The sequence below is a fragment of the Pongo abelii genome, chromosome 19, assembly GCF_028885655.2.
Source record: "Pongo abelii isolate AG06213 chromosome 19, NHGRI_mPonAbe1-v2.0_pri, whole genome shotgun sequence".
In the NCBI taxonomy this organism is placed as follows: Eukaryota; Metazoa; Chordata; class Mammalia; order Primates; family Hominidae; genus Pongo; species Pongo abelii.
This window is the reverse complement of record NC_072004.2, coordinates 28,788,903-28,814,548: the sequence shown is the minus strand read 5'-3', so window position 1 is coordinate 28,814,548 and position 25,646 is coordinate 28,788,903. Positions and strand designations below refer to the sequence as shown.

Here is a 25,646-nt window from a genome sequence, read left to right as displayed (position 1 = left end):
GGGTTACCTTTTGATTGGTTAAGCTATCACCTGAGCAGCCCTTTGTAGACTGACCTGGGAGGTGATGACTGTTGAGAACTGGTTTTGGGGAGAGGACTCTGGAGTCCTGGGTCCCAGGCAGTGACAGCCTCCTTCCCTTCCCCTCTGACCACCCCTGGGCTTGTGGCCCTGGACTTTGGCCTTCTTTGGGAGCCCGTGGCAAAACAAAGTTCTTCTGCTGTCAGCTTGGCCCTCCTCATCTGAAGGAAATACTTCTTGTGCTTTGTCTGGTGTCAGGGGCAACAATTCCAGCGAGGCCACATCAGCAGAAATGAAGCTCTGTGACCACAGTATGGTACAAGACCTGGGTCAGGGAGAGGCTGTGGTTTCCCGGAGGATGGCTGTTTGCCCCTCATAGGACCTTGGCGCTAACTCTGGGCTTAGCTACTTGGACCCCTTATGCAGCCATGAACAGGAGCCCCTCAGGCCCAGCGCTCCAGAGCCTTCCATGTTTGCATGAAGTCATAAAACAAACATCGACTTCATCTAGATGCCTGGTCCGGGTGCACATGGGGCACTGAGAACACCCCCAGGGAACAGGGCCATCTCAGCCACATGGTCACTACAGAACCGCCCAAGCACATGGCCAGACGGTGTAGGACTCAGTGTACCACTGACAAACCGGACAAGCTGAGCTGATTTCCCAGTGACCAGAGCTGCCCCGTGCTGGAGGAAGGGCGGAACTGCCCCAGAGGAGGTGACTCAGGCCTCTCAATCCGGGCATTTGTGGTTCCTCACTTTTACTCAAAACCAGGGAGCCAAAGGACCCATGAAATCCACAATGCATAAAATTTGCATGATTAAAATTACACAATTCATGCATTCCTCTGCGTACATACAACGGAGGGTGAGAAGTCTTGTTGCCAGGGTAGAAAGTACCCTGCAGGGGAGGCGTGTGGGAGCTGCCTGGAGGTCCACTGAAGTCTGATCATTGGCCTCACAGGGTCCCCATGTCTCCAGGCTGAGCGTCTCTGTCCTCTGAGACTCTTGTGAGGTTTTGCCCTGTTCTGAGAGAGCAGAAGAGAAGTTTGCTGCCAGGAAGATGAAAATACTGACATGCCCTGTTTCTCACTATGAATTGTAACTGAACTAAAAGCAAACTCGCTTTTCAAACATTTTCCTAGTGGGTGGACTATAAGTAGGGTTTTCCTTTTTTTGATAATGTTTAACAGAAATCTCTTGTTTAGTTTGTTTGTATACAAATTTAACTGCTTGAATAAGGGACTGGGTGTGAATTGCCAGTGTAAGTGAGAGATTTTTTTCTTAACACAAGATCCGTGATGGCCGTTTCTGGCTTGGGGTAGTATGGTTGTAGGTGCTGGCAACACAGTCACCTGCCACTTCCTGCCTCAGTCTGCTGTGGCAATAGAGAGATGCACAGATTGTTAAATATTGCAGGGTTTTTGATTGTTTGGGTTTTTCTTGCAAAGAGTACAGTACTTTGGTGGAGACAGATATGGAAACACAGATTCCATGAGAGGTGTTGAGGCTAAAGTGGAGGTTGTGTGGGTGCAGTGGCCACGGTGAGGGACCTCAGGGCAGGAGCCACGCCAGGCAGGGCACCAACAGGCAGGACGGGCCAGGGAAGCATCAGAGAGCTTGGCAAGCCTCCGGCTTGTCTTGTGGTCACTGCTGCCATGTCATGCCTCATGAGGACCCCAGCAGTCAGATGCTCCTAGTGTAGGAGCTTCCCTCTTGACCACCAAATGCTCATGGAAGTTGTGTGTGGTCGGTGTTGGAAGCATGAGGCTGATGCCTAGAATTCAGAAAGGCTGACGGCCCACATGGCCTTCACCTTTGGAGCTGGGCCCTGAAGAGAGAGGGACAGCAGGAAGGAGAGCCTCTTATCAGATGTGGCGTGGCAGGCTGCAAGACACGAGGGGAGTATGGACTCCAGCCTTTTCTTAGGGCTCTCGAGTATGAGCAGAAAGCAGCAGGTGCAGTGAGTGGTTCTGGGCCTGGGTCACGTGACCCTGCCATAGGTACAATGCTAGTGACAGAGCACACACCCACCGGTGTGCCAGGCCTCTGCTTCCTGCTGCTCACCAATGGGGATTGTGATGGCCTGTGGCCTGTGGCCTGGCTTTGCCTGGCGATAGGTTCAGTGGACAGGCACAGAGGCCTTTCAGGTGTGGGATGCTCAAGCCGAGAGGCCGGTTATGCCTTGGTGTCTCTGGTGCCTGGTGCCTGGTGCCTGGTGCGCTGGTGGGAAGCCCTCAGACCTGTGAGCGCAGCACCATGCTGAGAACCAACCCCAGGCTGTGAGCAGTGGACCGGTTCTCTCCCAGAGCCCCAGACCTAGCCAGGATGTTTCTCCTTGAGTTCCCTTCTCAGCAGGGGCTGAAGATACTTCTGGGAAGTCTAACCCAGCTGTCCGTTTTGCAGGTACATTCAGTTCCTCAGTGGGCTCCCATCCGGATCAGTGAAAATGAATGCCTCTCCCCTGTTCCTGCATTTCGTCATCCTCCACGGCACCCCCAACTTCGACACAGGTGGAGGTGAGTGTCCTTCATGATATGGCACCTGCAATTGGCTGGCCCAGACTTGGAGCTGGTCCTGGGCCCCTCAGTTTAGATAAGCCTCTGCTTTCCTTCCGAGAGGGCCCAGGGTCTGCTCCTCTGCCTCCCTGGCGATTGACTGTGTCCCCCTTCAGTGGTCAGAGCCCCATGTTTATGTGGTTGGGCCAAGTTATTTAATCAGGGGAGGGACTGGCAGCCAGCAAGGGGGATCAGAAATACCCCTGTGTATATGCACAGTGACTCGGGCAGACAAGCATTTTCTGGGCTGCAGCCCTGGTGGGTCAGCTGTGCAGTTGGCCTTGAGGTCACAAGCTATGGAAGAAGCCCAGTAAGAGAGGCATGAATGTGACCCAGTCTCCCCTGATGCATCTCACGAGCCCGTCTCCTCCTTCTCCTTTAAAATGACCCCACAGGAAAGCACACAGCATGTAGCTGAGGGTGAGGGCCCTGAGCCCTCCTCCCTGTCCCACTTAGATGAGCACAGCACATGACTGGGGATCAGGGCCCTGTCCCCACATCCCCAGTTCCCCAACGGTGCACAGAGCATATGGCCGAGGGTCAGCAGGGCCCTATCCCTCCTCCCTTGTCCCATGCAGGAGCACATGGCACATGGCTGAGGGTCAGGGCCCTGTCCTCTCCTTCCCAATCCTGTGCAGGCACACACAGCACATGGCTGGGATTCAGGACCCTTGCCCCTCCTCGCCAGTCCCATGCAGGTACTTGCTCAGAGGTTTCTATTGTCTCTGAAGTACATCTATACCTTCAGGTCCCCCGGGTCATCATGGCCAGAGTGACCTTGCCAAGCTGCTAGTTGGTTTTGAAGCAGCCTGGCTTCAATTCAGGAGCCTTTGGCACCCTTTGGATAAAGGTCAAACTGTGTTGCTCTGCAGGCTTCTAGGACCGGGTCCGGCCTTTTCCTGCAGCAACCCTGTGGCTCCATGCACTGCCTTCCCAAACCTCAAAGGCCGCAGGTGCAGTCTTCTGGTCTCCTCGTCCCTTTCTGTCTTTCTGATTGCCAAATTCCTGTTCGTTCTGTACCGGTCATGCCTCTACAGACAGTTGTGCCTTTCTTTCAGTGTGCCGTCCCTTTCTGAAGCTCTACCAAGCCATGCAGCCTGTGTACACCTCCGGGATCTAGTGAGTGCTGCTGCTGCTGCTGCTGCTGCTGTGGGATCTGGATGGCTCAGGGAATTGCAGCTGAGCCTCAGGTGCCTGTCTAGTAGGAAGAGGGTGGGAGGGTTCAGGTCAAAGAATGCCAAGAAGCCAAAGAAGAGTCCAGTGGGGAAAACCCTCTTATGGCATGTGCTCCAGCATCATGCCTCAGCCCTCCCTCCTGCCCTGCACAAGTGTCTTTGGGCTGTCATACCAGTTGGCTCCATTAAAGGACACGGGGGCTGGAATTTTGAGGGGAGAGAGGGCCATTTGCTTTTTGGAGTATGGTGGCACCTCGGTTTTCAAGGGGGATTGATTCCAGGAACCCCTTTGATTACCCAAATCCAAGGATGTTCAAGTGTGTTTTATAAAACAGCATTGTCTTGAACTCCTGACCTCAAGTGATCCACCTGTCTTGGCCTCCCAAAGTGCCAGGATTACAGGTGTGAGCCACCGAACCCCTGGCCATCATGGTGAAACCCCGTCTCTACTAAAAATACAGAAATTAGCCAATTGTGGGGTCGTGCACCTGTAAACCCAGCTACTCGAGGTGGAGCCAGGAGAATCACTTGTACCTGGGAGGCAGAGGTTGCAGTGAGCCGAGATCGCACCATTGCACTCCAGGCTAGGGGACAGAGCAAGAATAAAAAAAAAAAAAAAAAGGCCAGGCTTGGTGGCTCACGCCTATAATCCCATCACTTTGGGAGGCCAAGGTGGGTGGATCACGAGGTCAAGAGATTGAGACCATCCTGGCCAACATGGTGAAATCCCATCTCTACTAAAAATACAAAAATTAGCTGGGCGTGGTGGCATGTGCCTGTAGTCCCAGCTACTTGGGAGGCTGAGACAGGAGAATTGCTTGAACCTGAGACACAGAGGTTGCAGTGAGCTGAGATCGTGCCACGGCACTCTAGCCTGGCGACAGAGCGAGATTTTGTCTCAAAAAAAATAAAACAACAACAACAAAAAAAAACTGGCATTGTATTTACATATAACCCATGAGCATTCTCCTGTATACTTTAAATCATCTCTAGATTACATAACAATACCTAATTCAATGTAAAGGCTGTGAAAATAGTTGTTACAATGTATTGTTTTTTAACTTCTATTATTTTTTATGGTTGCATTTTTGTTTTTTATTTATTTCCCACAATATTTTCTATCCCCAGTCAGTTGAGTCCATGAATGTGGAACCCAAGAATAGGGAAGGTTAACTGTGAGCATATTGGAGAGAGTCCTACGATAGGCTCTCACTACTGTGGTTTTTCTTTCTCGCTCCTTTCCATTTTGTTTTTTATTTTTATTTATTTATTTTTTTTGAGACAGCATCTCGCTCTGGCACGATCTCCGCTCACTGCAACCTCCACTTCCCAGATTCAAGCGATTCTCCTGCCTCAGCCTCCTGAGTAGCTGGGATTACAGGCAGCTGCCATCATGCCCAGCTAAATTTTGTATTTTTGTAGAGATGGGGTTTCACTATGTTAGCCAGGCTGGTCTCAAATTCCTGACCTCAAGTGATCCGCCTGCCTTGGCTTCCCAAATTGCTGGGATTACAGGCATGAGCCATGTCCGGCCTCCTTTGCATTTTAAACAAAAGGTAGCCACACATCCCCCAAATTTGTATATATTTCTGAGCTTTCTTTGTCTTTTTGGATGTGGACAGGCATTTTATGAAAAGTCAGTAAAGGTAACAAATCTCACTACTCACAAAGAGCTGTTGTCACATTTCTGGGTTTGCTGTGGGCCCTGTGTGCACTGATGTCACTCTGGAATTGCACCCGCAGTTTGTAACTGAAACTGTGGCTGTGCCTACCCTGGGCCCCTTCGTCTAAGGCTGTATGGTCATCTCCAAGCTTGGGCCTCTGGAGTTGGACCTTAGTCACTTCTAGTCAGTCACTGACCGTGATGATGCTATGAGGACCCTCCATGGCCTGGGAGCTTTCTTTACCTTTTTAGATTCATTTAGATTCTCAGGAATTAGATTCTGGGCTGATTGGGCATTCTGTGTAATTTCTGAGTTTTTGGTTGTAGGGTTGCTTTTCTCTACATGTATTCTTCCCACGAAATTATGAAGTTGCATAATGATCTGCCTTCTTCTTCATCCCAAAGCAACGTTGGCCCAGAAAACCCCAGCAGGATCTGCATCATCATCGAGCCGGCCCAGCTTCTGAAGGGAGATGTCATGGTGAGTGCCCGCCGTGGCCGCAGATGTGTCTGTGTCCCCACTCTCCCAGTGGTGATGACTTGAAATCATGATTCTGTGTTAAAAAAGTAACCCCCACCCCCCAAAAAAAGTACCCTGTAGGAAGAATGAAAAGTAGCTTTTATCTTAACACTGGGGTCCCCCACCCCCGGGCCGTGGACCTTATCGGTCCGTGGCCTGTTAGGAACTGGGCCTAGTGAGCGAGCAGGACCACCTGAGCCTCCCGTCAGATCAGCGGTGCCATGAGATTCTCATAGGAGTGCGAACCCTATTGTGAACTGTGTGTGCGAGCGATCTAGGTTGCACACTCCTTAGGAGAATGATGATCTGAGGTGGGTAAAAATATTGAGGCGCCGTTAGCATGGAGATGCGGATAATTCAGCCATAGTTTACATCTCAAGTGATGTGGGCGATTGATGAGAAGGCGGTTGAAGTGTCTGGTGAGTAGAGCATGGTTAGGAATAGCCCTGTAATAATTTGAGCAGGCGCCAAGAAGTGAGCAGAACAGTTTGATCCTGAAACCATCCTCCACCAGTCCATGGAAAAATTGTCTTCTGTGAAACCAGTCCCTGGTGCCAAAAAGATTGGTGACCACTGCCTTAAGGCATTTAGTTAACTTTCTGAATAAAACTATTTTAATTAAAGGGACAGAACAAATCTTCATTCTTGATTCTCTTTCATTCCAGAGCCCCTTGAGATATATAACCTGGAAATTAATGTCCTAACTTGGCCACTCACTTCGGAGAACCCCTGTATTCTGACTATAATTTGCATTCTTCACATGATCACAGGCCTCCCAGAGTGTGGGTGCAGAAATAGAATATTTATGTATCATTAATAGCCGAAGTGTGAAATACAGCTGGTGCAATTACAGCTTGATTAATGGTCAAAACAATGATTTCTCCAGATAATTTTGACTCTTGGGTGTGTTGGTTCTTGGAGGAGATTAGCCATTACATCATTACATTTTTGCCTTTTATCTTTCTTGAATACAGACAATTCATACATTTAAAATAATTTTACGAAAGTTTTTTATCTGAAATAAGGTAAGCTTTTAAGGCATATATATGACTTTCAGCATGCACAGAATCATAGAATGTAAAGATTTCATGGCCTTGGAAGACCCACTTCTATAAGGCAGTAGGGTGAATTGAGAATTAGCTTTTCATTGTATTATAAATGCCCTGTACAATGTTTTTGAGGATATTCATTAATTTCCCCGTAACCCCTAGATTTTAAAATCTTAGCTTAGTGGGTGGTGAACTCCCTACCTTGCTGGTCCTGAATTCTTACAAAAATCAAATCAGCGAGGATCAAAAGTGGAGAGGATTGAAGGTGGAGACCGTCTAAACCCATCCATGCCAGCGGGGTCCCTCTGGGGCCTCCAGTTCTGTCCTGTTTCACATGCTCACCACCTAATTGAGGGGTTCTTCAGGCCTGGAAGGCAGATCTGGAACAACAGCCGGGCCCAGCCCTTTTCAAGGCATTGAGTAAGCACTTTATAAACATCTTGCCTCCCATTTCATAGGCAAGAAAGCTGAGGTTTGGGGTGCATCATACGTTTTTATAGACACGTTTCCTTAGCTCTCTGTTCTACTGTCCTAAGGAGGAGGACCTGGGCTGGAAGTCTGTCCTCAGCGGTGCTGTGCTGCAGCGATGGTGCAGCATCCCTGTGGTTGGAAGTGAGAGGGAGGACCAGGAGGGGAGAGAGACATCCGCTCTGGTGTTCTCTCACATCCTGTGGTCCAGAAGGCAGCCCTGGGCTTGTTTCCTAGGAGACTTCACCCTGGAGGCTACTTCTCCCAGGACACTTCCTGGAATTGCTGGACAAAGGGCCTGAGTCTTTATTGAGCACCGGCTATGTTCAGCACTTTACTCCTCCACCCACTCTGGAACTGGGTCCAGTGTTCCAGCTTTAAAGAGGAGGCCGGGCTGGGTGCAGTGGCTCATGCCTGTAATTCCAGCACTTTGGGAGGCTGAGGTGGGTGGATCACGAGGTCAGGAGATCGAGACCATCCTGGCTGACACGGTGAAACCCCATGTCTACTAAAAATACAAAAAATTAGCCGGGCATGGTGGCGCGCGCCTGTAGTCCCAGCTACTCAGGAGGCTGAGGCAGGAGAATGGCATGAACCCAGGAGGCGGAGCTTGCAGTGAGCCAAAATTGCACCACTGCACTCCAGCCTGGGCGACAGAGCGAGACTCCGTCTCAGAAAAAAAAAAAAAAAATAGTAGGCCAAGAGAGGCTGGGGGAGATGCTGGTAGGATTTGCACCCGCCCTCATCTTGTTTGCATAGTGTTCTACCTGCCCTGGGAGGCAGCATCTCAAGGGCGGGTGCTCCCCGAACCAGATCTTCAGTGATGAGTAGTTATGGCCCCATGACCCAGTCCCTTTAAGATGACTCATGGGAGGCAGCTGAACAACTCAGTCATGGAGGGTGACCCTGAGGCTAAGATGTGGCTTCCCCCCTACCCTCCACCAAGAGCATGGGACAGCCCTCTCCCCTGGGCTGTTTATGGGCTGGTAACTGCAGGGTCTTCCTGAGACCAGGCGGATGGGGCAGTCTCCTGGGAAGTGCCTGGCTCCTCTCCTCTCTTCCAGCTACCTCCTCCTCCACCTGCCTCCTCCTCCTCCTTTCTCCCCTTTCTTTTCTCCCACCCCACCTTTACAAATTTCTCTCTCCTCCTCTTGCCCTTCTTCCTTTTCCTCCTCCCTGCTCCCTCCCTCCTTCCTCCTCATTATTTTCTGTGGCCCCTTCTTCCTACTGTCATTCATCCAGTAGTCTTTTTTTTGAATGTTTTGTGCTTTTTGAGTCCCTGTGCTTGGCTCTAGGCCCATGAGTGAAGTTTTTGCCCTAGGGATCCTGTTGGGGACATGGGCTTTCTGGCAGGAGGGAACCTGCTGCTACTGTGTAGCCCACAGAGGCCTTGATGAGACGGGGTGGGAGATGTCACAGGAGGACTCAGATGGAAGTGTCCTGTGAGTTGGCTCCAGGTTGGAAGGGGTGTTATTATACAAACAGAGATGCAGCATCCCAGTCTTGAGGCACCCACAGAGGCTGATGCTGTTGTTAGGATGTCTGTCTTGCAAGGAAAGTCGTTGTCTTGGAAGGTTGAAACGAGATTTTGTAGGGCTTACATATTTGCATATTTTGTTTTGGGAAATGTTAGACCTCTGCCCAGTGAAGACCATACTTAGGGTTTGTGAGGATTAAATGTACTCAGTCGCATAAGTCTCCCAGGACAGCACCTGGCGGAGGATGAAACGGCATCGATGTGACCCTGCGGCATCACCAGGTCACTTTCCTCTATCAGACCAGACTGTGGCTTAGTCTTTGGGGCAGCCACTGCCTCTTCCCTCTGGAAGAACCCCCAGCACCCCACCCACCCCACAGGCCCTCTCCCTATGGTGCTGCGTCCTATCCTGTCCCACCCTGTAGTGGGCACCGCAGTCCAAGCGTGTGGTCTGAGTAGACATTACATGCATCTCTGTTGTAGCAGTTGGAATGAGGCTTTGCGTGGGTGGCATGGGTGGGACTTGGAAGGTGTGTGGTGGAGGTGTGGGTTTGGCACTTGATAACTGAGGCAGGCCCAGGAACAGGGTGGGGCGGGGTGGAGAGGGGCCGTGAGTGGGTGAAGGAGGCAGTGGCCTCCTTTCCTCAGCGTCCCACCTGCAGCCCTTGGGAGTCTTCCCACTGGCCTCCAGGCCACCATGGGCTGGCGTTCTCCAGCCTGACATCTCCTCCTGGTCCTCTACCTGTTGCTGGCTCTAACCTGCTTGGCATTCAGACTGTGTGTCCCTCAGGCCACTAGAACCCGCCAGCCGCCTCATGCTGCCCCAGCTGATCCCGCCATTCTGTCCCCAAGCCCTGCTGATCCAGCACTGTCCACCCACCCTGGCCCTGATCGCTCAACTCAGGCTTCACCGTTTGGTCTCAGCTTAAACAGCAGAGGTGATTCTCCCACAGTCCTGGAGGCTGGGAGCCTGAGATCCAGGTGTGGGCAGGGTGGTTTCTCCTGAGGCCTCTCTCCTTGACCTGGAGGTGGCTGTCTTCTCCCTGTGTCCTCACCTGGGCTTCCCTCTGTGTGTCTATGTCCTCATCTCTTCTTCTTACAAGGACACCAGTTATCATTCATTCGGGCCCAGCCTAACGACCTCATGTTAATTTACCTTTGTGAAGACCCCATCTCCAAACACAGCCCTATGCTGAAGTGCTGAGACCTTCAACCTATGGATTTTAGAGGGACACCATTCAGCCTGTGACAACTCTGTTTATTAAATAAACCTCTCTTAGAAAGTTTAGTAAGATTACTAGTGCAGTCAGGTGCCATTGACAGCCCGGTCCATGTGGCTGTGGTTTGTCAACAGCCTTTATCCTGAGCACGTTCAGCGTGCGGCCTGCATGAGAGGATGTGGTGGACATGAGAGTGGGCAGTGCAGGGCTCCTGCTCCCAGGAGTCTGGGTCCCCCAGGGAGATGAGCATGCAGATAGCTAGGGCAGGTGGAACTGAGCATGACAGAAGGTGTGCCGTGGCAAGAACTGAAGGTTAGGTGGGAGAGACGATTTCCAGCGTGTCAGAGAAGGCGTGGCTTCACAGCAGAGCTCACATCTGTGGTCGACCTGGAGAGTAGAAGCCCAGGGTGTCACTGCCAGCGCTCCCATCAGAGTCGGGAGTGCATCTTTTGCCAAAGCCCAGAAATCTCAGTGCTGTTGACTCCCTCTGAAAACGATCTAAGGGAACAACACAGGAAGAAAAAAATGTGGTTGCACGTTTCTCATTATTGGCAAAGCATCCCTAGAGAGGAGCGGGAGCCATCCTCTCCTCCTGTTCACGCTTCTTCTGGGTGTTCTGAGGGTGTGCAGTGCAGGAGTAGCGCCGGATTCATCCTCTCTAGCCTCTTCCCACCTTCCAGTGACCCACTCTGCCATGCTCAGCACAGGATGCCCACGCCGCCTTCACTTTGCCCTTCAGTTTTTCCCTGTGACTGCTTGACGTGCCCTGCTGCAGATTCACTGAGCACACCTTAAGTTGAGAAGGCTGCAGTGGGGGAAGAAGTTACAGGGCCTTTTCTGTGTAAAGTTCAGATATGCAGGTGGTTTTATTTCTTTTGGCAACAGTCATGGCTTGGAGAGGATCCTAAGGAGCAGAAAGCATGTGCATAGATTTACACCCTGAAGACTGCAGATGTCTTGGTGCTCTCAGTCTGGGTGTTTTCTGAGGCTGTCTGTGTACTTTTGAAGGCGGAAAGTGGCTTCCCAGGCGGGCTAGCCATCCTTCATCCTCCTCCTTCGAAAGGCCTCTTGTCCTCTTTGAGTTTTCCCCTCCGTGGTTCTGGTGTCTGCCTTGCCTGCAGGGACATCTGGCTGGCTTTCCTCATGAGGGCCTCTGCACTGGGACTTACTGGCAAAGATCACAGTCATCAAGTTCACAGAGAAGGAAGGGCCAGAGTCAAGTCTAACTGCAGAAAGTGACTTGGGAAAACAGAGCCCCACTTGCCACTCCCTGGACTCAGTTACTAGCAGGTGGAGCTGCTGCAGGCAACAGCAAAGCTGACCGTGACTCGCCGTCTGCCTTCGCCTCCACACAGCCAGCCCATCCCTGCTCAGCCCCTCCCAGTTGCACACCTGACCCGTCCCATCTTTGCAACGTGCTTTTCGCCAAAAGTCAGATTCTTAAGCCTGCTCCTTTCAAAAGGGCAGAACCTCAAGAGGTTTAGTAAATATGGCATTGTCGGGCAGTGCCATGGAGAGGGCAGCCGAGGCCTTGTGTAACCCTGTTCAGGAATTCATGCGGGCCCATCAGGAGTCTGGCAGGGCTCCAGGGGCCTGATCCGGCTTGCTCCCTCCCTGATCTCGGCTCTCAGGTCCAGAGTTTGTAAACACATGCTTCGTCTTGCTCCCCCTGCTTGGGCAAATCCACGGCCACTTGAATTTTGTGTTCATGGTTGCTGGCTCTAGAACCTTGCTCCGGTGACCCGACTTGTAAACAAAGGTGTTGCCTGCTCAAGAAGTTTTCACAAACAAACAGTGCTGTTGCTGGTTGTTTCTTACCAAGGGCACTTACATAAGGCCAGGGAAAATGAAAGTGTTCTCCTGAGACTCTGCCCCAGGAGAGGTTTCTACAGATCTCTGTTGGACACATCACAGCATTATTTTGTGATTGTCTTTTCCTCTCGCTTTTAGACTGGGCTGCGTCTTAATCCATGCTGTCGTCTCAGCATAGTGGACTTGGTTGTGTTTTCACTTGCAGCCAGTATTTACCCACCTTTCAATTGCTTTAGGTCATGAATTACAATATTGCGAACATCTGAAATCATTTTCGGCTCCAAGCGAAGAAATCATGGTTTAGTTTTGGCCCTGCCTGACTTAAGTCTTTGACCTATGGGGCTTAGCTATCTAACTTTCTACCCTCCAAATATGTGGTTGTAACTCATTCTCTGAGTTCACAGATTCCTTGAGGCCTACGTAGACAGTTGCCTGGGCCACCAGTGGAGTGTTGAGTGAGATTGCTACTCTTTTCTGTTAGGGATGCTTTGAGGGTTCTGCTCTTTTGCTTAGTAAATTTAGGGGAAGCAGATCTGAATAGGAGCTGCCCAGCAACGACTGGCATTGGGGGAGTATAGGAACCTGAGGGCTGACTTCTGAATTGGGGACTGGCATTCCTGGGGCTGATACCTTAAGCCTTGACCCTCTTGGTACAAGGTGCTTTTTCTCTTGTTGATGGAGAGTTTGAAATAAAAATACACTTATGTGGCCTAAAGTTAAGCAAGTCATCAGCGTCTTTAAACACTGGATTGATGGATAACTTCTTTGAGAATTCCACGTGTCTGCCTTCGACTTGGTGTACTCCAGGAGCAAATGAGGTCAAGGCAGGGCTCTGTTCCTGGTCACCAACAACTTGTCCAGTCCAGTCAAGGGCACAGGCATATTTTTATTTTTATTTTTATTTTTTGAGACGGAGTCTCGCTCTGTCGCCCAGGCTGGAGTGCAGTGGTGCAATCTTGGCTCACTGCAAGCTCCACCTCCCAGGTTCATGCCATTCTTCTGCCTCAGCCTCCCGAGTAGCTGGGACTACAGGTGAATTTTTGCGATGGTTTCTGAATTGCCTCATCAGACTAAAAGAAAGCAAGAGTGCTTACAGGCCTTCCCACTGAGATCATCATTCACCCTATATGTTTTTGAGTACCAAGTGCCCTCTCTCTAGAAGCTTATGCCCTTTAAATAATATATTCATATAAATATAGCATATCATTATTGGATTTATGAATTATATTAATATGTAGTGCTAATTTAATCTTTATAACAACATAGCCAGGTCAATATCATAATACTCATTTTGCAGTCAGAGAATTTAAAGTCTAAAGAGGCTACAACTTTCTGAAGATCTGAGTGCTCCCAGTGATTTGTGATGTTGGCATCACACCCACGTACTTTTGTGGTTGGCTCTATGATAGCATGGTGACAGGCCATGCGCAGCCTTTGTTGCAGTGCTTGCTATTTCTTATTTCGTTTTTCTATGCTACAAAATTGTGACTGCACATCTTTGAGTTATTATTTTAAATGCAGATATTCTAAAATCTGAAGGCAAAGGATCAACATATTCTAGAAACACTCTGGGGAGACCCAGGTAAATAAAGTTAAAGCCGGAGGGATGAAGAGAAAATTATAGACTTGAATCACTCTAATCTTTACGAAATGTTTGCATTACTATTATATCTTAAAGGGAGGCATTTGGGGGCCCTCGTACCAAGTACCATGTTGATTGTTCTTTCTGTTAAGTATTACAAGCATAATTCTGAGCTCTTGCCATCGGTCCTAAAAAGATTTGTTGGTGTAGATAACGGATAATTATTGCACACTATGGAGGGCTCCTGGTTGGTGAGTGGATTTTGTCTCAAGATCTGACCTGCTGTGTTGATGGTGGTTGCTGGGAGCCCCGAGTTAGGGAAAATCCTGTGATTTTCCGTGTCTTTCAGAAGAAGCTGGAGTCAGTTCATGATTTGGTCAGGGGGACTGGAGGGGGTGGTATTTACCTCCCTTAATCAAGAGGAAAGAGATTTAATATGAAACAGGGAGTGTGTATGATGAGGCCGTTAGGATCTCAAGCCAGCAAACAAAGTTAGCATTAAAATACACAGAGAAACCCCTGAAGGGAGGGCCACATGATTTCAGGCAGCAGTTGTTCTCTGCCAGTGGGATAGACCGCTGTTTCTTTCACTGTGGAGCCTTAGGAGTATTTGAAAGCTTGTGCTGTGAAAAATAGGAATCTTACAGGAGAATCATATGGGGCCTGGAGAGGAACCTGTTTGGGACAGGCCGATTCCCATCTCCTGCCGCTCTGTACCTCCTGGGCACCATGGCCTGCCTTCTCCTCCCTTCTGGTATGTGGAGGGAGCTGGGATTGCTGCGGGAGGTGCAGTGTGTTTGTGTGTAGCTGCTATGAGGAGCAGTGGGGGGACCTGGGGGAGCATCCTGGATTCCTGAAGAGGGAGGGCAGGACCTGGCCTGGAAGGAGGCCCTGCGCTGGGCGGGGCGGTACTGATGGGAGGGGCACAGTGAGCTGCGGTTGGGGAGATTCTACTGTGCCCCTTATGCGGCCTGTACTGGAGCCCACAGCTCCCTCTGTTTTCACCCAGGACACTCCCTGCCTGCCAGGACCGAGCCCACAGCTGCCTCCTGAGGAATTTCCTGACTCCTGTGGGCAGATGTTGGTGCCCATGTCAGCACAGGCTGCGTGAGCTATCAGCTGACATCGTGTTGTTGTTTTTATTTTTTTAAATCTCTGGTTCCCTTAAATATTTATAAAATTTGAGAGCAAGACTGGCTTGAATTGGGGCCTCTCTTTTCCTTTTCCCTTCCCTAACCACTTTTCACTCCCCGTTTGCAAGGCACCAGTGGGAAGAAGGCAGACAGGGAGAGGTGGGTGCTATCATCTCTAGCAGTGGGGACGCATGTGTGGATTTACCCTTGGCCAGAAGGACCTCCCTCTGGGGATCTCTACAATATGCCCCAGGTTGAAGCATTTGAGGGGTGGTCAGTGTACTGAGTGTGGGGCATGTGGAGCTCAAAGGAGGGACCCAGATACTCTCAGAACATCCTGGAAGGATCCCTGCAAGGGCAGCCTTTGATTGAGTCTTGCTGAGAAGTCAGACAGTCTCAGACAGAGGTGGTAGATTTGTGGCCAACGTGCCATTGGCTGTTGGAAAGCAAATTGAGGCAACATTTCTTCACAATGCCAGTTCTCTCTACTTGCAAACACCCTGGATCCTGGGCCCCTGGAGGCCAGGCCTGAGTCTGAGCCCCATGTTTACGGCACCCCTGGCCAGCGCCAGGCCGTACAAGGGAGACCCAGTCATGTTTGTCAACAGGGAACATCCTTCTACGGTCTTAATTATATTTTTTGGTTTCTTTACCCGTCCCTTTCCTTGTAGATAGCACAAGGGTAAACATCTTCTGGGTCTGCCTGGAGTCACAGCTCCCTGCCTCCTTGGCTGGGCTTCTGGGTCTTTTGTTCCTCTGGTGGACGTTCATCTGGTTAGGGAAGACAGAGCCCTCCCTGCCACGTTCTCCTGCGTGCTGGTCTGGATCATATCTGCTGCGGTGGCTTCTCATTTACTGTTGTGAGGCATGTGATATTTTAAAGCCATCTCTCTCCAAGAAAAGTCTCTTTTACGGGAACGTGGCTGTCTCTGCTAGTCACTACCCCTCAGCCTCGGGGTGGGGAAGGTGCCCGCCTGTGCACGGTTTGGTCTGAGAGCAGAATCTAGCCTGTCCAGGGCCTTCGACCTTCTGGGGATTTGGGAAAGTGCCACTACCTGGTGGTCCTGCCCCTGATCTCTGAGTGAGGGGTGTCCCTGTCCCTGCAGCTCTCCCAGCTGTGGCCTGAGAACCCTCCCAATGATGCCAGTGCTGCGCATGGTCACAAGAAGCAGGGGGGCCCCAGTTATAAAGGCAGGTCGGGACACTCAGGCGCCTGCTCTGCCCACCGTTCCCCACATGCCAGGCATCTGCAAGGAGGGGCTCTACCCTTTGGCTCATTGGCACAATCATTTAGGGTACTTGAGCTGCACCCTGGGGACCTCATGAACCCTAGCTTGAGTTCAAATCACATCAGGGTGATTCTGAACACTTGTCTCACACGACCCCTGACAGGACCTCTGGACAGTCAGGCATGGGAAGCTAAATGCCAACACCCTCTCTGTCTCCCTCTCTCCCTTCCTCCTTCTTTGTGTCTCTGTCTCTAAATTACAGCATGCACATAATCATTTAGGATAGTACACACAGTAATGACCAGCTGCTTCTTTTTGGAAAACAAAAAGCTTTAAGTTGCAACATGGAGCGTTGAGATCAAAGAAAAGCTATCACAATCAGTTGTTAAAGTCTAGAAAAAAGAGACCATGGAATTCCATTTTTCAGATGTGTTCCAAAACAGGGCACATTCACGTGGTCTGAAAGGGTTTAGGTGTGGCCTCTCTGAGGACTAGCGATAGTGGTGTTCAGAGCTGTGGTTCCACAGGAGCAGCACAGGGAACACATTGAAGCCTCCAGTGGAGCCCCGCACCCAGCAGCAGCAGTGTGGTGCCTCTGCCTGCACCCCAGCTGTCTGCAGGCGCCTGTCCCCCAGGGCTGAAGTTCCACTCCAAAGCGTGAACTCCCAGCCAGAGTCCAGAGAGGAAGCCCTGATGTGCTGGCCTCCGCAGAGTGTGTTCCTTGCCGGGAGCATGTGTCCCCGCTGCAGCTGCTTTGTTTTGTTTTGTTTTGTCTCTCTAACCCAGGTGAAATGCTACCACAAGAAATACCGCTCGGCCACCCGTGATGTCATTTTCCACCTGCAGTTTCACACTGGGGCTGTGCAGGGCTACGGGCTGGTGTTTGGGAAGGAGGATCTGGACAATGCCAGCAAAGGTGAGGCGCGGAGCTGGCAGCCCTTGTGCTGGTGGGCAGCTGTGGTTGAATCTCCTTGGTTGATTCTTTCACTATCCTCTCTACCCGCTTTCCGAAATTCAGCCTACTGACAAAATTGTTCCCAAATCAGGAGAAAGTGATCACTGATCTTTGGGGGGAAAAAATTATGGATAACCAATGAAACTGCCTATACTTTCTGTATCATGGGGCGTCTTTATTGCAGATTTGCGAGTGGTGCTGCACTGGTTGGAATAAAGGACAAAGTCAGTCCATCCTTTTCCAGTTAATCATCTCCACAAATGTGTTAAAACACATTGTTTTTTTTCAGATGACCGTTTTCCTGACTATGGGAAGGTTGAATTAGTCTTCTCTGCCACGCCTGAGAAGATTCAAGGTGTGTAGCTTGGTGGAATACGGGGAGGTCCTTGTTGACACTGGTGAAAGGTGCATGATGGCTACACTGGGGCTGTAGTACTAGTCTCCTGCCTTTGTGCATATTTGGAGATTTCTGTGATTAATTTTATTTAAATTCAGGATATTGGATAGTGGAACAAGAAGGCCCACTTGTGTCAGTAAGCCCCAGAAGTGGCGTGACTTGCTCACAGCCACTCAGCCAGGAGAGCCTTGGGCATGACTGGCCGTTCTTGTAGGAGTAAGGTGGTATTGCATTGTGGTTTTAATTTGCATTTCCCTGGTGGTTAGTGATGTTTAGCATTTTTTCGTGTGTTTTGTTGGTCATTTGTATATCTTTTGAAAAATGTCTGTTCATATCATTTGCCCACTTTTTGATGAGATTATTTATTTTTGTTGAGGATTTGTTCGAGTTCCTTGCAGATTTTGGATATTAGCTCTTTGTCAGATGCATAGTTTGCAAATATTCTCTCTCACTCCGTGGGTTCTGTTTACTCTGATGATTATTTCTTTTGTGGTACAGAAGATTTTTAGTTTAATTAGGTCCCATTTACTTATTTTTGTTCTGTTGCATTTGCTTTTGGGGTCTTAGTCATGGATTATTTGCCTAAGCAAATGCCCAGAAGAGTTTTTCCTAGGTTGTCTTCTAGACTTTTTATGGTTTCAGGTCTTAGATTTAAATCTTGGATCCATCTTGAGTTGATTTTTATAATATAAGGTGAGAAATGGGGATCCAGTCTTATTCTTCTACATGTGGCTAGCCAGTTTTCCCAGCACCGTTTGTTAAATAGGGTATTCTTTCCCCAGTTTATGTTTTTGTATGCTTTGTTGAAGATCAATCGGTTGTAGTCAGTTGTATTTCTGGATTCTCTATTCTGTTCCATTGATCTGTGTGTCTACTTTTATACCATGATGTTTTGGTAACTATAGCCTTTTAGTATAGTTTGAAATCCAATAATATGATGCCTCCAGATTTTTGTTTTGTTTTGTTTTTAGGATTGCTTTGGCCATTTGGGCCCCTTTTTGGTTCCATATGAATTTTAGGATTTTTTTTTTCTAGTTTTGTGAAAAGTGATGTTAGTATTTTGATAGGAATTGCATTGAATCTGTAGATTGCTTTGGACAGTATGGTCATTTTCAGTATATTGATCCTTCCAATCCATGAGCATGGGATGTGTTTCCACTTGTTTGTGCCATTTCCGATTTCTTTCAGCAGTGTTTTGTAGTTCTCCTTGTATGGATCTTTCACCTTTTGATTAAGTATATTTCTAGTTTTTTTTTTTTTAGCTGTCTTAAATAGAATTGAGTTCTTAATTTGATTGTCAGTTTGGTCATTGTTGGTGTATAGCAGTGCTACTGATATGTGTACATTGATTTTGAAACCTGATACTTTACTGAATTCGTTTATCAAATCTAGAAGTCTTTTGGAGGAGTCTTTAGTGTTTTCTAGGTATATGATCATATCATTGGCAAATAGCAACAGTTTTAATTCCTCTTTTCCAATTTAGGTGCGCTTTATTTCTTTCTCTTAGCTGATTGCTCTGGCAGTACTATTCCAGTACTATGTTGAATAGAAGTGGTGAAAGTAGGCATCCTTGTCTTGTTCCACTTCTCAGGGGGAATGCTTTCCACCTTTCCCCATTCAGCATGACATTGGCTGTGGGTTTGTCATACATGGCTTTTATTATTTTGAGGTAAGTCCCTTCTCTGCCTAGTTTGTTGAGTGTTTTTATCATAAAGGGATGCTAGATTTTATCGAATGCCTTTTTCGCATCTACTGAAATGACATATGGTTTTTGTTTTTAATTCTGTTTGTATGGTGTATCACATTTATTGACTTCTATATGTTAAATCATCCCTGCTTTCCTGGGATGAAATCCACTTGATCATGGTGTATTATCTTTTTAATGTGCTGTTAGATTCAGTTAGCTAGTATTTTGTTGAAGATTTTTGCATCTATGTTCATCAGGGATATTTGTCTGTGATTTCTTTTTGTGTTTGTGTGTGTGTTTTATATTCTTTCCCAGTTTTGGTATCAGGCTGATACTGGCTTCATAGAATGAGTTAGTTAGGGACAATTCCTCTTTCTCAGTCTTTGGAATTGTTCAGTAGGGTTGGCACCAATTCTTCTTTGAATGGATGGTAGAATTCAGCTGTGAACCCATCTGGCCCTGGGCTCTTTTTTATTGGCATTAAAAAAAATTATTGATTCATTTTCACTGCTTGTTACTAGTCTGTTCAGGGTTTCCGTTTCTTCCTGATTTAATCGAGGAGGGTTGTCTGTGTCCAGGAATTGACCAATTTTCTCTCAGTTTTCTAGTTCATATACATAAAGGTGTTCATAGTAGTCTTGAATGATCTTTTGTGCTGGTTGTAATGTTTCAAGTTTTATTTCTAATTGAATTTATTTGAATCTTCTCTCTTCTTGGTTAATCTAGCTAATGGTCTATCAATTTTGTTTATCTTTTAAAAATACCAGCTTTTTGTTTCATTGATCTTTTGTATTTTGTTTGAATTTCATTTAGTTCTGCACTGATTTTTGTTTTTTATTTTCTTCTACTAGCTTTGTGTTTAGTTTATTCTTACTTCTCTAGTTCCTTGAGGTTTGACGTTAGGTTGTCAATATGTAATCTTTCAGACTTTTTGATGTAGGCATTTAGTGCTATAAACTTTTCTCTTAGCACTGGCTTTGCTGTATCCCAGAGGTTTTGATAACTTGTGTCACTATTATCATTCATTTCAAGGAATTTTTAAATTTCCATCATGATTTCTTCATTAAGTAACCAGCATTTTAAAAAGAGAATTAGAAGTATAGTAGGCTGCAAGTATTATGTGCAAAACAAATTTTTTCCCTAAAAAATATATTTCAAAAGAAACCAGTCCCTTTATCATCAAGGTGAATTGTCCAGATCCATCACCAAGATCCACATCCATGGGAGTTTTGTTTCCCTTTTTAATAGCTATGTAAATAATCATGCTTTTTCTATGTTCATTGTCATAGATTTAGGCAAAAACCTTTAAATATATGGCTTGTGTGTTAAAAATCCCCTTGGTGTTCCTAAAAAGACTTGAAGGGAGGAGTGTGGATCTGAGAGCCTGGAGCCTGGATTCAAATCTGTGGGCTCTGAGGCTCAGAGACAGCTTATCGGGCCTCTGTGTCCTCATCAGTGAGGTGGTCTGAAGACTCCTGTTTTGCAGAAGTGTCCAAGCCTGGGACACAGTGGGCAAAAAATCAGTGCTTACTTATCCCTTTCCCCTCGTGGTTTTAACTATGGTTCTATCTGTGGAAAATCCTCCACAGTCTCTGATTAGTGTCATGGCTCCTGGCAGGAGGGTGGAGGATGGAGTGGCTTCTCTCTCCTGCTCAAGTCAGGCTGCTCACCTGTCCTTATGGTGGAGTCCGGTGGATGGAGGTGATGGGTTTCACTGGGACTAATGTTGCTGCCTGTGCCCTGTGCAGGGTCCGAACACTTGTACAACGACCACAGTGTGATTGTGGACTACAACACAACAGACCCACTGATATGCTGGGACTCGTACGAGAACCTCAGTGCAGATGGAGAAGGTGCGTGTGGTCATCTTGTGTGCAGTTATGGAGGTTAAGGGTGCAGGGAAGACAGCCCACTCAAAGATCTGAAGTGTTTTGCAGTCTGCTAAGAAGAAAAAAATCCCTGTTTTCTCAGAGGTCCAGAATCACACCTTTGTGTGACACTGTTGTGAGTTTTGAGGGTCTTCATGAGAATAAGTCATGGTGAGTTTGGGTCAGGGCTTTTCGTGAAGCTGTAACGGGTGGATGAGCTGTCCGTGAAGTTATATCGAGGAGCTCCTTGGCCTGAACTTGTGTGTATGTATAATGCCAGGGACCATTCCCCCTTCTTCCCTCCCTTCCTCTTTGCATATGGGGATGCCAAGCACTGGCCACAGCCAGCCTAGCTACTGTTATATGGCCCCAAATGCAACAGACATCTTGTTTTAATTTCTGTTTGCTTGTTAGTCTAGTGTTCCTGATTTATGGCTATATCATTTAAATCTCTGTTTTCATGAAACCATCTCACCCAAACATGTCCTCTGTTCACCTGTGGAATACGCACATTGGGTCATAGCTAGGAGCGTGATGGAGGAAAGGAAGGAAGGGGCAGCTGTGTGCTGGAATCTCCACAAGACACAACTGGAGGCTGATTTCAAAGGAGGGGAATTGAGGCTTTTCCTGGCATGTCATGCTGATCTCTTGTCTTTTTCAACCACCGACTGAGAATCAGACTTGCTTTGGGAAAGAAATTAAAACACTTTTTGTCAGATTAGTTACATCCAGATGTAAAATAGCTAAAAGCAAGTGTTGTGGAAAGAACTGCAGTAGCGCCCCATCTTTGTGGCTCGCTGAGCTTCCCATGACTCCAGGAAGGTGGTGTCTGTGGTTAGTGAGAAAGGACACCAATTGTGTGTCCCAGGGCAGCACACGGCTCCTCTCTGTTGCCCTGGGGAAAAGCTTGCTCCTTCGTAGGCCTTGTGGGATGGAATTTCAACTCAAGGAATTGTTGCAATGCAAATACACCTGGACCAGAGGTGGAGACCCACAGACGGAATGCTGATGGTAAGGACATTAAAACACAGATGAAATCTGGGGCTAGTGGGCAAGTTGTTGTGGATGGGGAGAGCCTTTCTCTGGCCTGTAAAGTAAACAGAGTATTCTTTGCTGGTGTGAATTATTCAGCACACCAGTCCTTCCAGATAACCAGCACGTTAAAAGAAATGTAGCTGAAAACTCTTGGAAAATGATACATTGTCTCTCAAAAGATCACAGTGCACACTGGAATCTTAAAGCTGTGAGAATAATTTCATAAGATTTATCAAACAACAATTATCAAACTTTTTGATCACAGAGCCCTTTTTCCAGTAACGTCTGTTTGCGTCTGCATAGCTATACTCTGTCTATCACATGGTGATGTTTTCCACTGCAGGAGAGAAGGGTGAAGCGGTGGCTGGTGAAGTGTGTAAATAATCAGCGCAAGGCAAGATGGGGAAAGGGGCTAATTTGGAGAGCTGGATGGGGACTCTGAGGACAGCTGACTTAGCATCCTAAATTCCAGACTGAGGCGAGTAGATTTTACCAGAGAGGTCCCTTGCTGCATGGGAGCCAGTGAACAGCGCTCTGTCCTGAGGTGAAGATTTGGTGGCTGTGCCGAGTCTCCTGGAGAACAGGGAAGCGAGTTGTGGAAAGGTCATTCTCGTGATGCTGGGAGGTTCCTTGCTTGCCAAGGGAGGGGCGAGCCTGGAGGGTTATTGACCATGTGGGAGGCAGGGGTTCTAAAACACAGGTGGGTGTTCTCTGTGCCAATGCCATAAGAGGGGAGCAGTGAAGTCCAGTGGACAGTGTGGAGGAGCCCCAGCTCCTGTGAGGAGCATGCTGTGGAGGGCGGCTCTGTGCTTAGTCCCGCTGTGGGTGCCCCGCTGTTGTCCCCAAGCTGGCTCCCAGCTGAGCCTGTGACCTGCCTGCGGGGCAGACTTTATCCTTCCCATGTCACAACCAGGGAACTGAAAGCTGGGCTCCTGCAGCACGTCACTCACAGGTGGTGAAGGACCTACGTTGATTTTATGTAGAAAACATATAGACAGAAAATCAGTTGAGTGTTCACCATCCTTTAGGGGTTACATGAAACTTTACAGAGAATCTGTGGAATTACGTGTGTGAACGTGTGTGTATAGATCCATATGTTGTAGAGGACTTGCCGTTATCACTGGGTGAAATAGACAGAATTCAGTCTTAAAGACTCAGCCACCTCAGCGTCTCCTGAAGATGCAGAGGGAGATACTTCTTTACTTAGAGGCCCTCTCAGCCCATTCATGCTGCCTTAACAGATGACCATAACCTGGGTGTCTTAAACAACAAACGTGTATTTCTCCTACTTTGAGAGGCTGGGAAGTCCAAGATCAGGCAGCCAGCCTGGCGGATTCTGGTGAGAGCTGTCATCTGGTTGCCAACTCCTGCCTTCTTGTGTCTCCACGTGGTGGTGAGGAGAGGAAGCTCCTTGGGGCCTCCTTTCTGAGGGCATCAATCCCACTTATAGGGGCTCCACCCTTATGCTCTGAGCACTGCCAAAGGTCCTGCCTCCTAATACCATCACACTGGGGATTAGGTTTTGATGTATGAATCTTAGGGGACACAGATATTCAGTCCACAGCAGATACTCAATGCGTGTTTCTTGAATGAATGATTAGAGAAGCAATTTGAACTTTAAATATCTAAGGCCCTGAAATTACAAATCACAATTCTCATTGGTGTATTTTTCAGGCAGCATCTTCTGAGCCAGTGGTGTGAGCAGGCGGGAGACTGCTGTGGACTGTGTGGTTGGAGGTGGTGGAGCCATGCAGGTGATGGTCTGGGCATCCACTTGGGACTCTGTGTCACCAAGAGTTGGGTCTAGGGGCGAGTAGAGAAGGTCTGGCATTGCCATGCAAAGGGTGGAGCCAGTCGGGAGTGGGTGCATAGGAGTTCTGGAAAGAAACTGAGAAAGACAGGGCAGAGTGGGAAGGACACCCTGGAGAGAGTGGTTCCCAGACAGGAGGGTGAGGAGTCGGATAGGGCGCCAAGGCAGCCAGGTACACTTTGCAGCCAGATTCACAGCTTTGTCATCACTGCTTCCAGGCTTCATAAAGCAGCAGAGACCCCCTTTATGGGCAGAGTCACGCCCAGACTCCTCAGGGATATAGTGGGTGAGAGTGCAGCCTCCTCCCAGCGCCTGGTTCATCCCTTGCAGCCTCGATGATATCTGAAGCCCATGAGCACCCCCAGGGAGATGGAGGGACAGGGGAGGACTCAGAGCGAGCTCAGGACTGGTATCCGGATGCTTAGCCCAGAACCCACCACACGGAATCTGAGTCGTCTCCCAAAACTGGATCTCAGCAACCTTCCCTTGAACCACTGCCTGAGCATTCTTGAGAATTCCAGCTCCTGAGTTACAGACAAGCACGGAGCCTTTCCTCAAATCTGCATCCCCTCCTCCTGAATCCCCTCCATCCCCATGTGCTGTCTGGCGTGTCTGGGGTACCTGATTCAATGGAGTGAGTTTTATGCTTTTCTTTCTTTCTTTTACATACATTTAAGATTGTATCAATACTTTCTGAAGATGTAAATTATCAAAAAGAAGGAATAATTACCCCCATCTTACCGTCTAAAGATGAAGCACTCGTCACTGGTGTATTTTCGGCATGATTTCTAAATATCATGTGATTTGTCATAATAGGATCAGCCTGTGCATTGTTTTATAGCCTGAATTTTTCACTTAACCCACCTCCTTGAGCATCTTTGCACATCTTTAAACTTTTCTTCCCATGTCCTTCTCACTGAGCACACTGGATTCCCTTAGAGGGGCTTCCAAAGTGCGTTTGATGTTATTGCTGCACTCCTGCAGGGTTTCCAAGTTCTGCCTGGGAGACACGAGGCTGCCATCACCACCTCTGCCATCAAAGCTCTGCAGAATCCCCAGGCTTGGGTCCTTTTGAGAAGGTGTTCCTCAGAAAGAGTAGTCACCTGTGGATAGAAAACTCATCCTTGCTGAATTTCCCTCCTCTCTTCCACTCTGCAGCCCTCCTCAGCCTCTCTTTGGCGTGGAGGCCGGTATGCTGCATTGGTGAGCTGTTACTCCAGGCAGCCTTCGCTCTTGCCTGTGGTCAGCAGTGCCTGGCTCGGGTCCCTGGACTGGACGCCACCTGGCGGGTGAAAGGCGGAGTCCCAGCCGCATTCCCACCAGGGCTTTAGTCTTCAGAGCTGTCCAATGCTTTGAGGAGTTAAGGAAGGTTTGGCAGCCTCTGAAACATTCTCTTTTAGCTGGGAAAATGATGTATTGCGGCACTCTCTTTTCCACCCCTGCCCCTGCATTTTCTATCCCCGCCCCTGCCTGGTTAAAAACCCCAAAAGTGTTGACTTAAGCCGCATTTATCTCTAGCAGTGGTTGCCGTCCTGGAATGGAGCCCTCTGCAGCTGCCTTCAATTTGGGCCTGTGTTAGGGGAGTGCCTGCTTTGATGTGTGAGCGTAACATTCTGCTTCTATACTCAGAAAAGAGCCAGCCTTGAATCCGTTCCAGTGTGGGCAAGTGATTACAAACGCCCCGTCTTCAGCACAGAGAGGAGCACATGGCCCTGGTCTCCCCGTGGGTCTGTGGTCCTGGCAGATGATGGCTGTGGGGGATGGCAGTCGTGTCAGTGTTCCCTGGGGTGGTTGCTGTCCCTGAGGAGAAGGAAAAATGTCTCACCGCACACAGTGTGGCAGCCTGCCGGAAGCCTCACTATGGTATTTTAATCCTCGAGAGAACTTGTGAGCCCATTTTAGAGATAAAGAGAGCAGATCCAAAGAGAAATCAGAAGCTAGGCCAGGGACCCTGGTAGCCTTCTGGAGTTGTACACTGTCGGCGATGGCA

At 48.5% G+C, this 25,646-nt stretch overlaps 1 protein-coding gene across 1 annotated transcript in view; it reads left to right on the top strand.

Annotated features, from left to right (window-relative positions):
* LOC129051042 (tensin-3-like) overlaps positions 1–23,665 on the top strand; it is a 132,490-nt gene extending 108,825 nt beyond the window's left edge. The window contains exons 11-18 of the mRNA XM_054535551.2: positions 2,425–2,537; positions 3,635–3,695; positions 5,820–5,895; positions 16,691–16,820; positions 17,149–17,214; positions 20,692–20,796; positions 21,733–21,822; positions 23,521–23,665. Of these exons, the coding sequence (XP_054391526.2) occupies positions 2,425–2,537; positions 3,635–3,695; positions 5,820–5,895; positions 16,691–16,820; positions 17,149–17,214; positions 20,692–20,796; positions 21,733–21,822; positions 23,521–23,534 (655 nt within the window). The 3' untranslated portion in view covers positions 23,535–23,665. The remainder of the gene's footprint in view (positions 1–2,424; positions 2,538–3,634; positions 3,696–5,819; positions 5,896–16,690; positions 16,821–17,148; positions 17,215–20,691; positions 20,797–21,732; positions 21,823–23,520) is intronic.
* Positions 23,666–25,646: the final 1,981 nt, after the last annotated feature.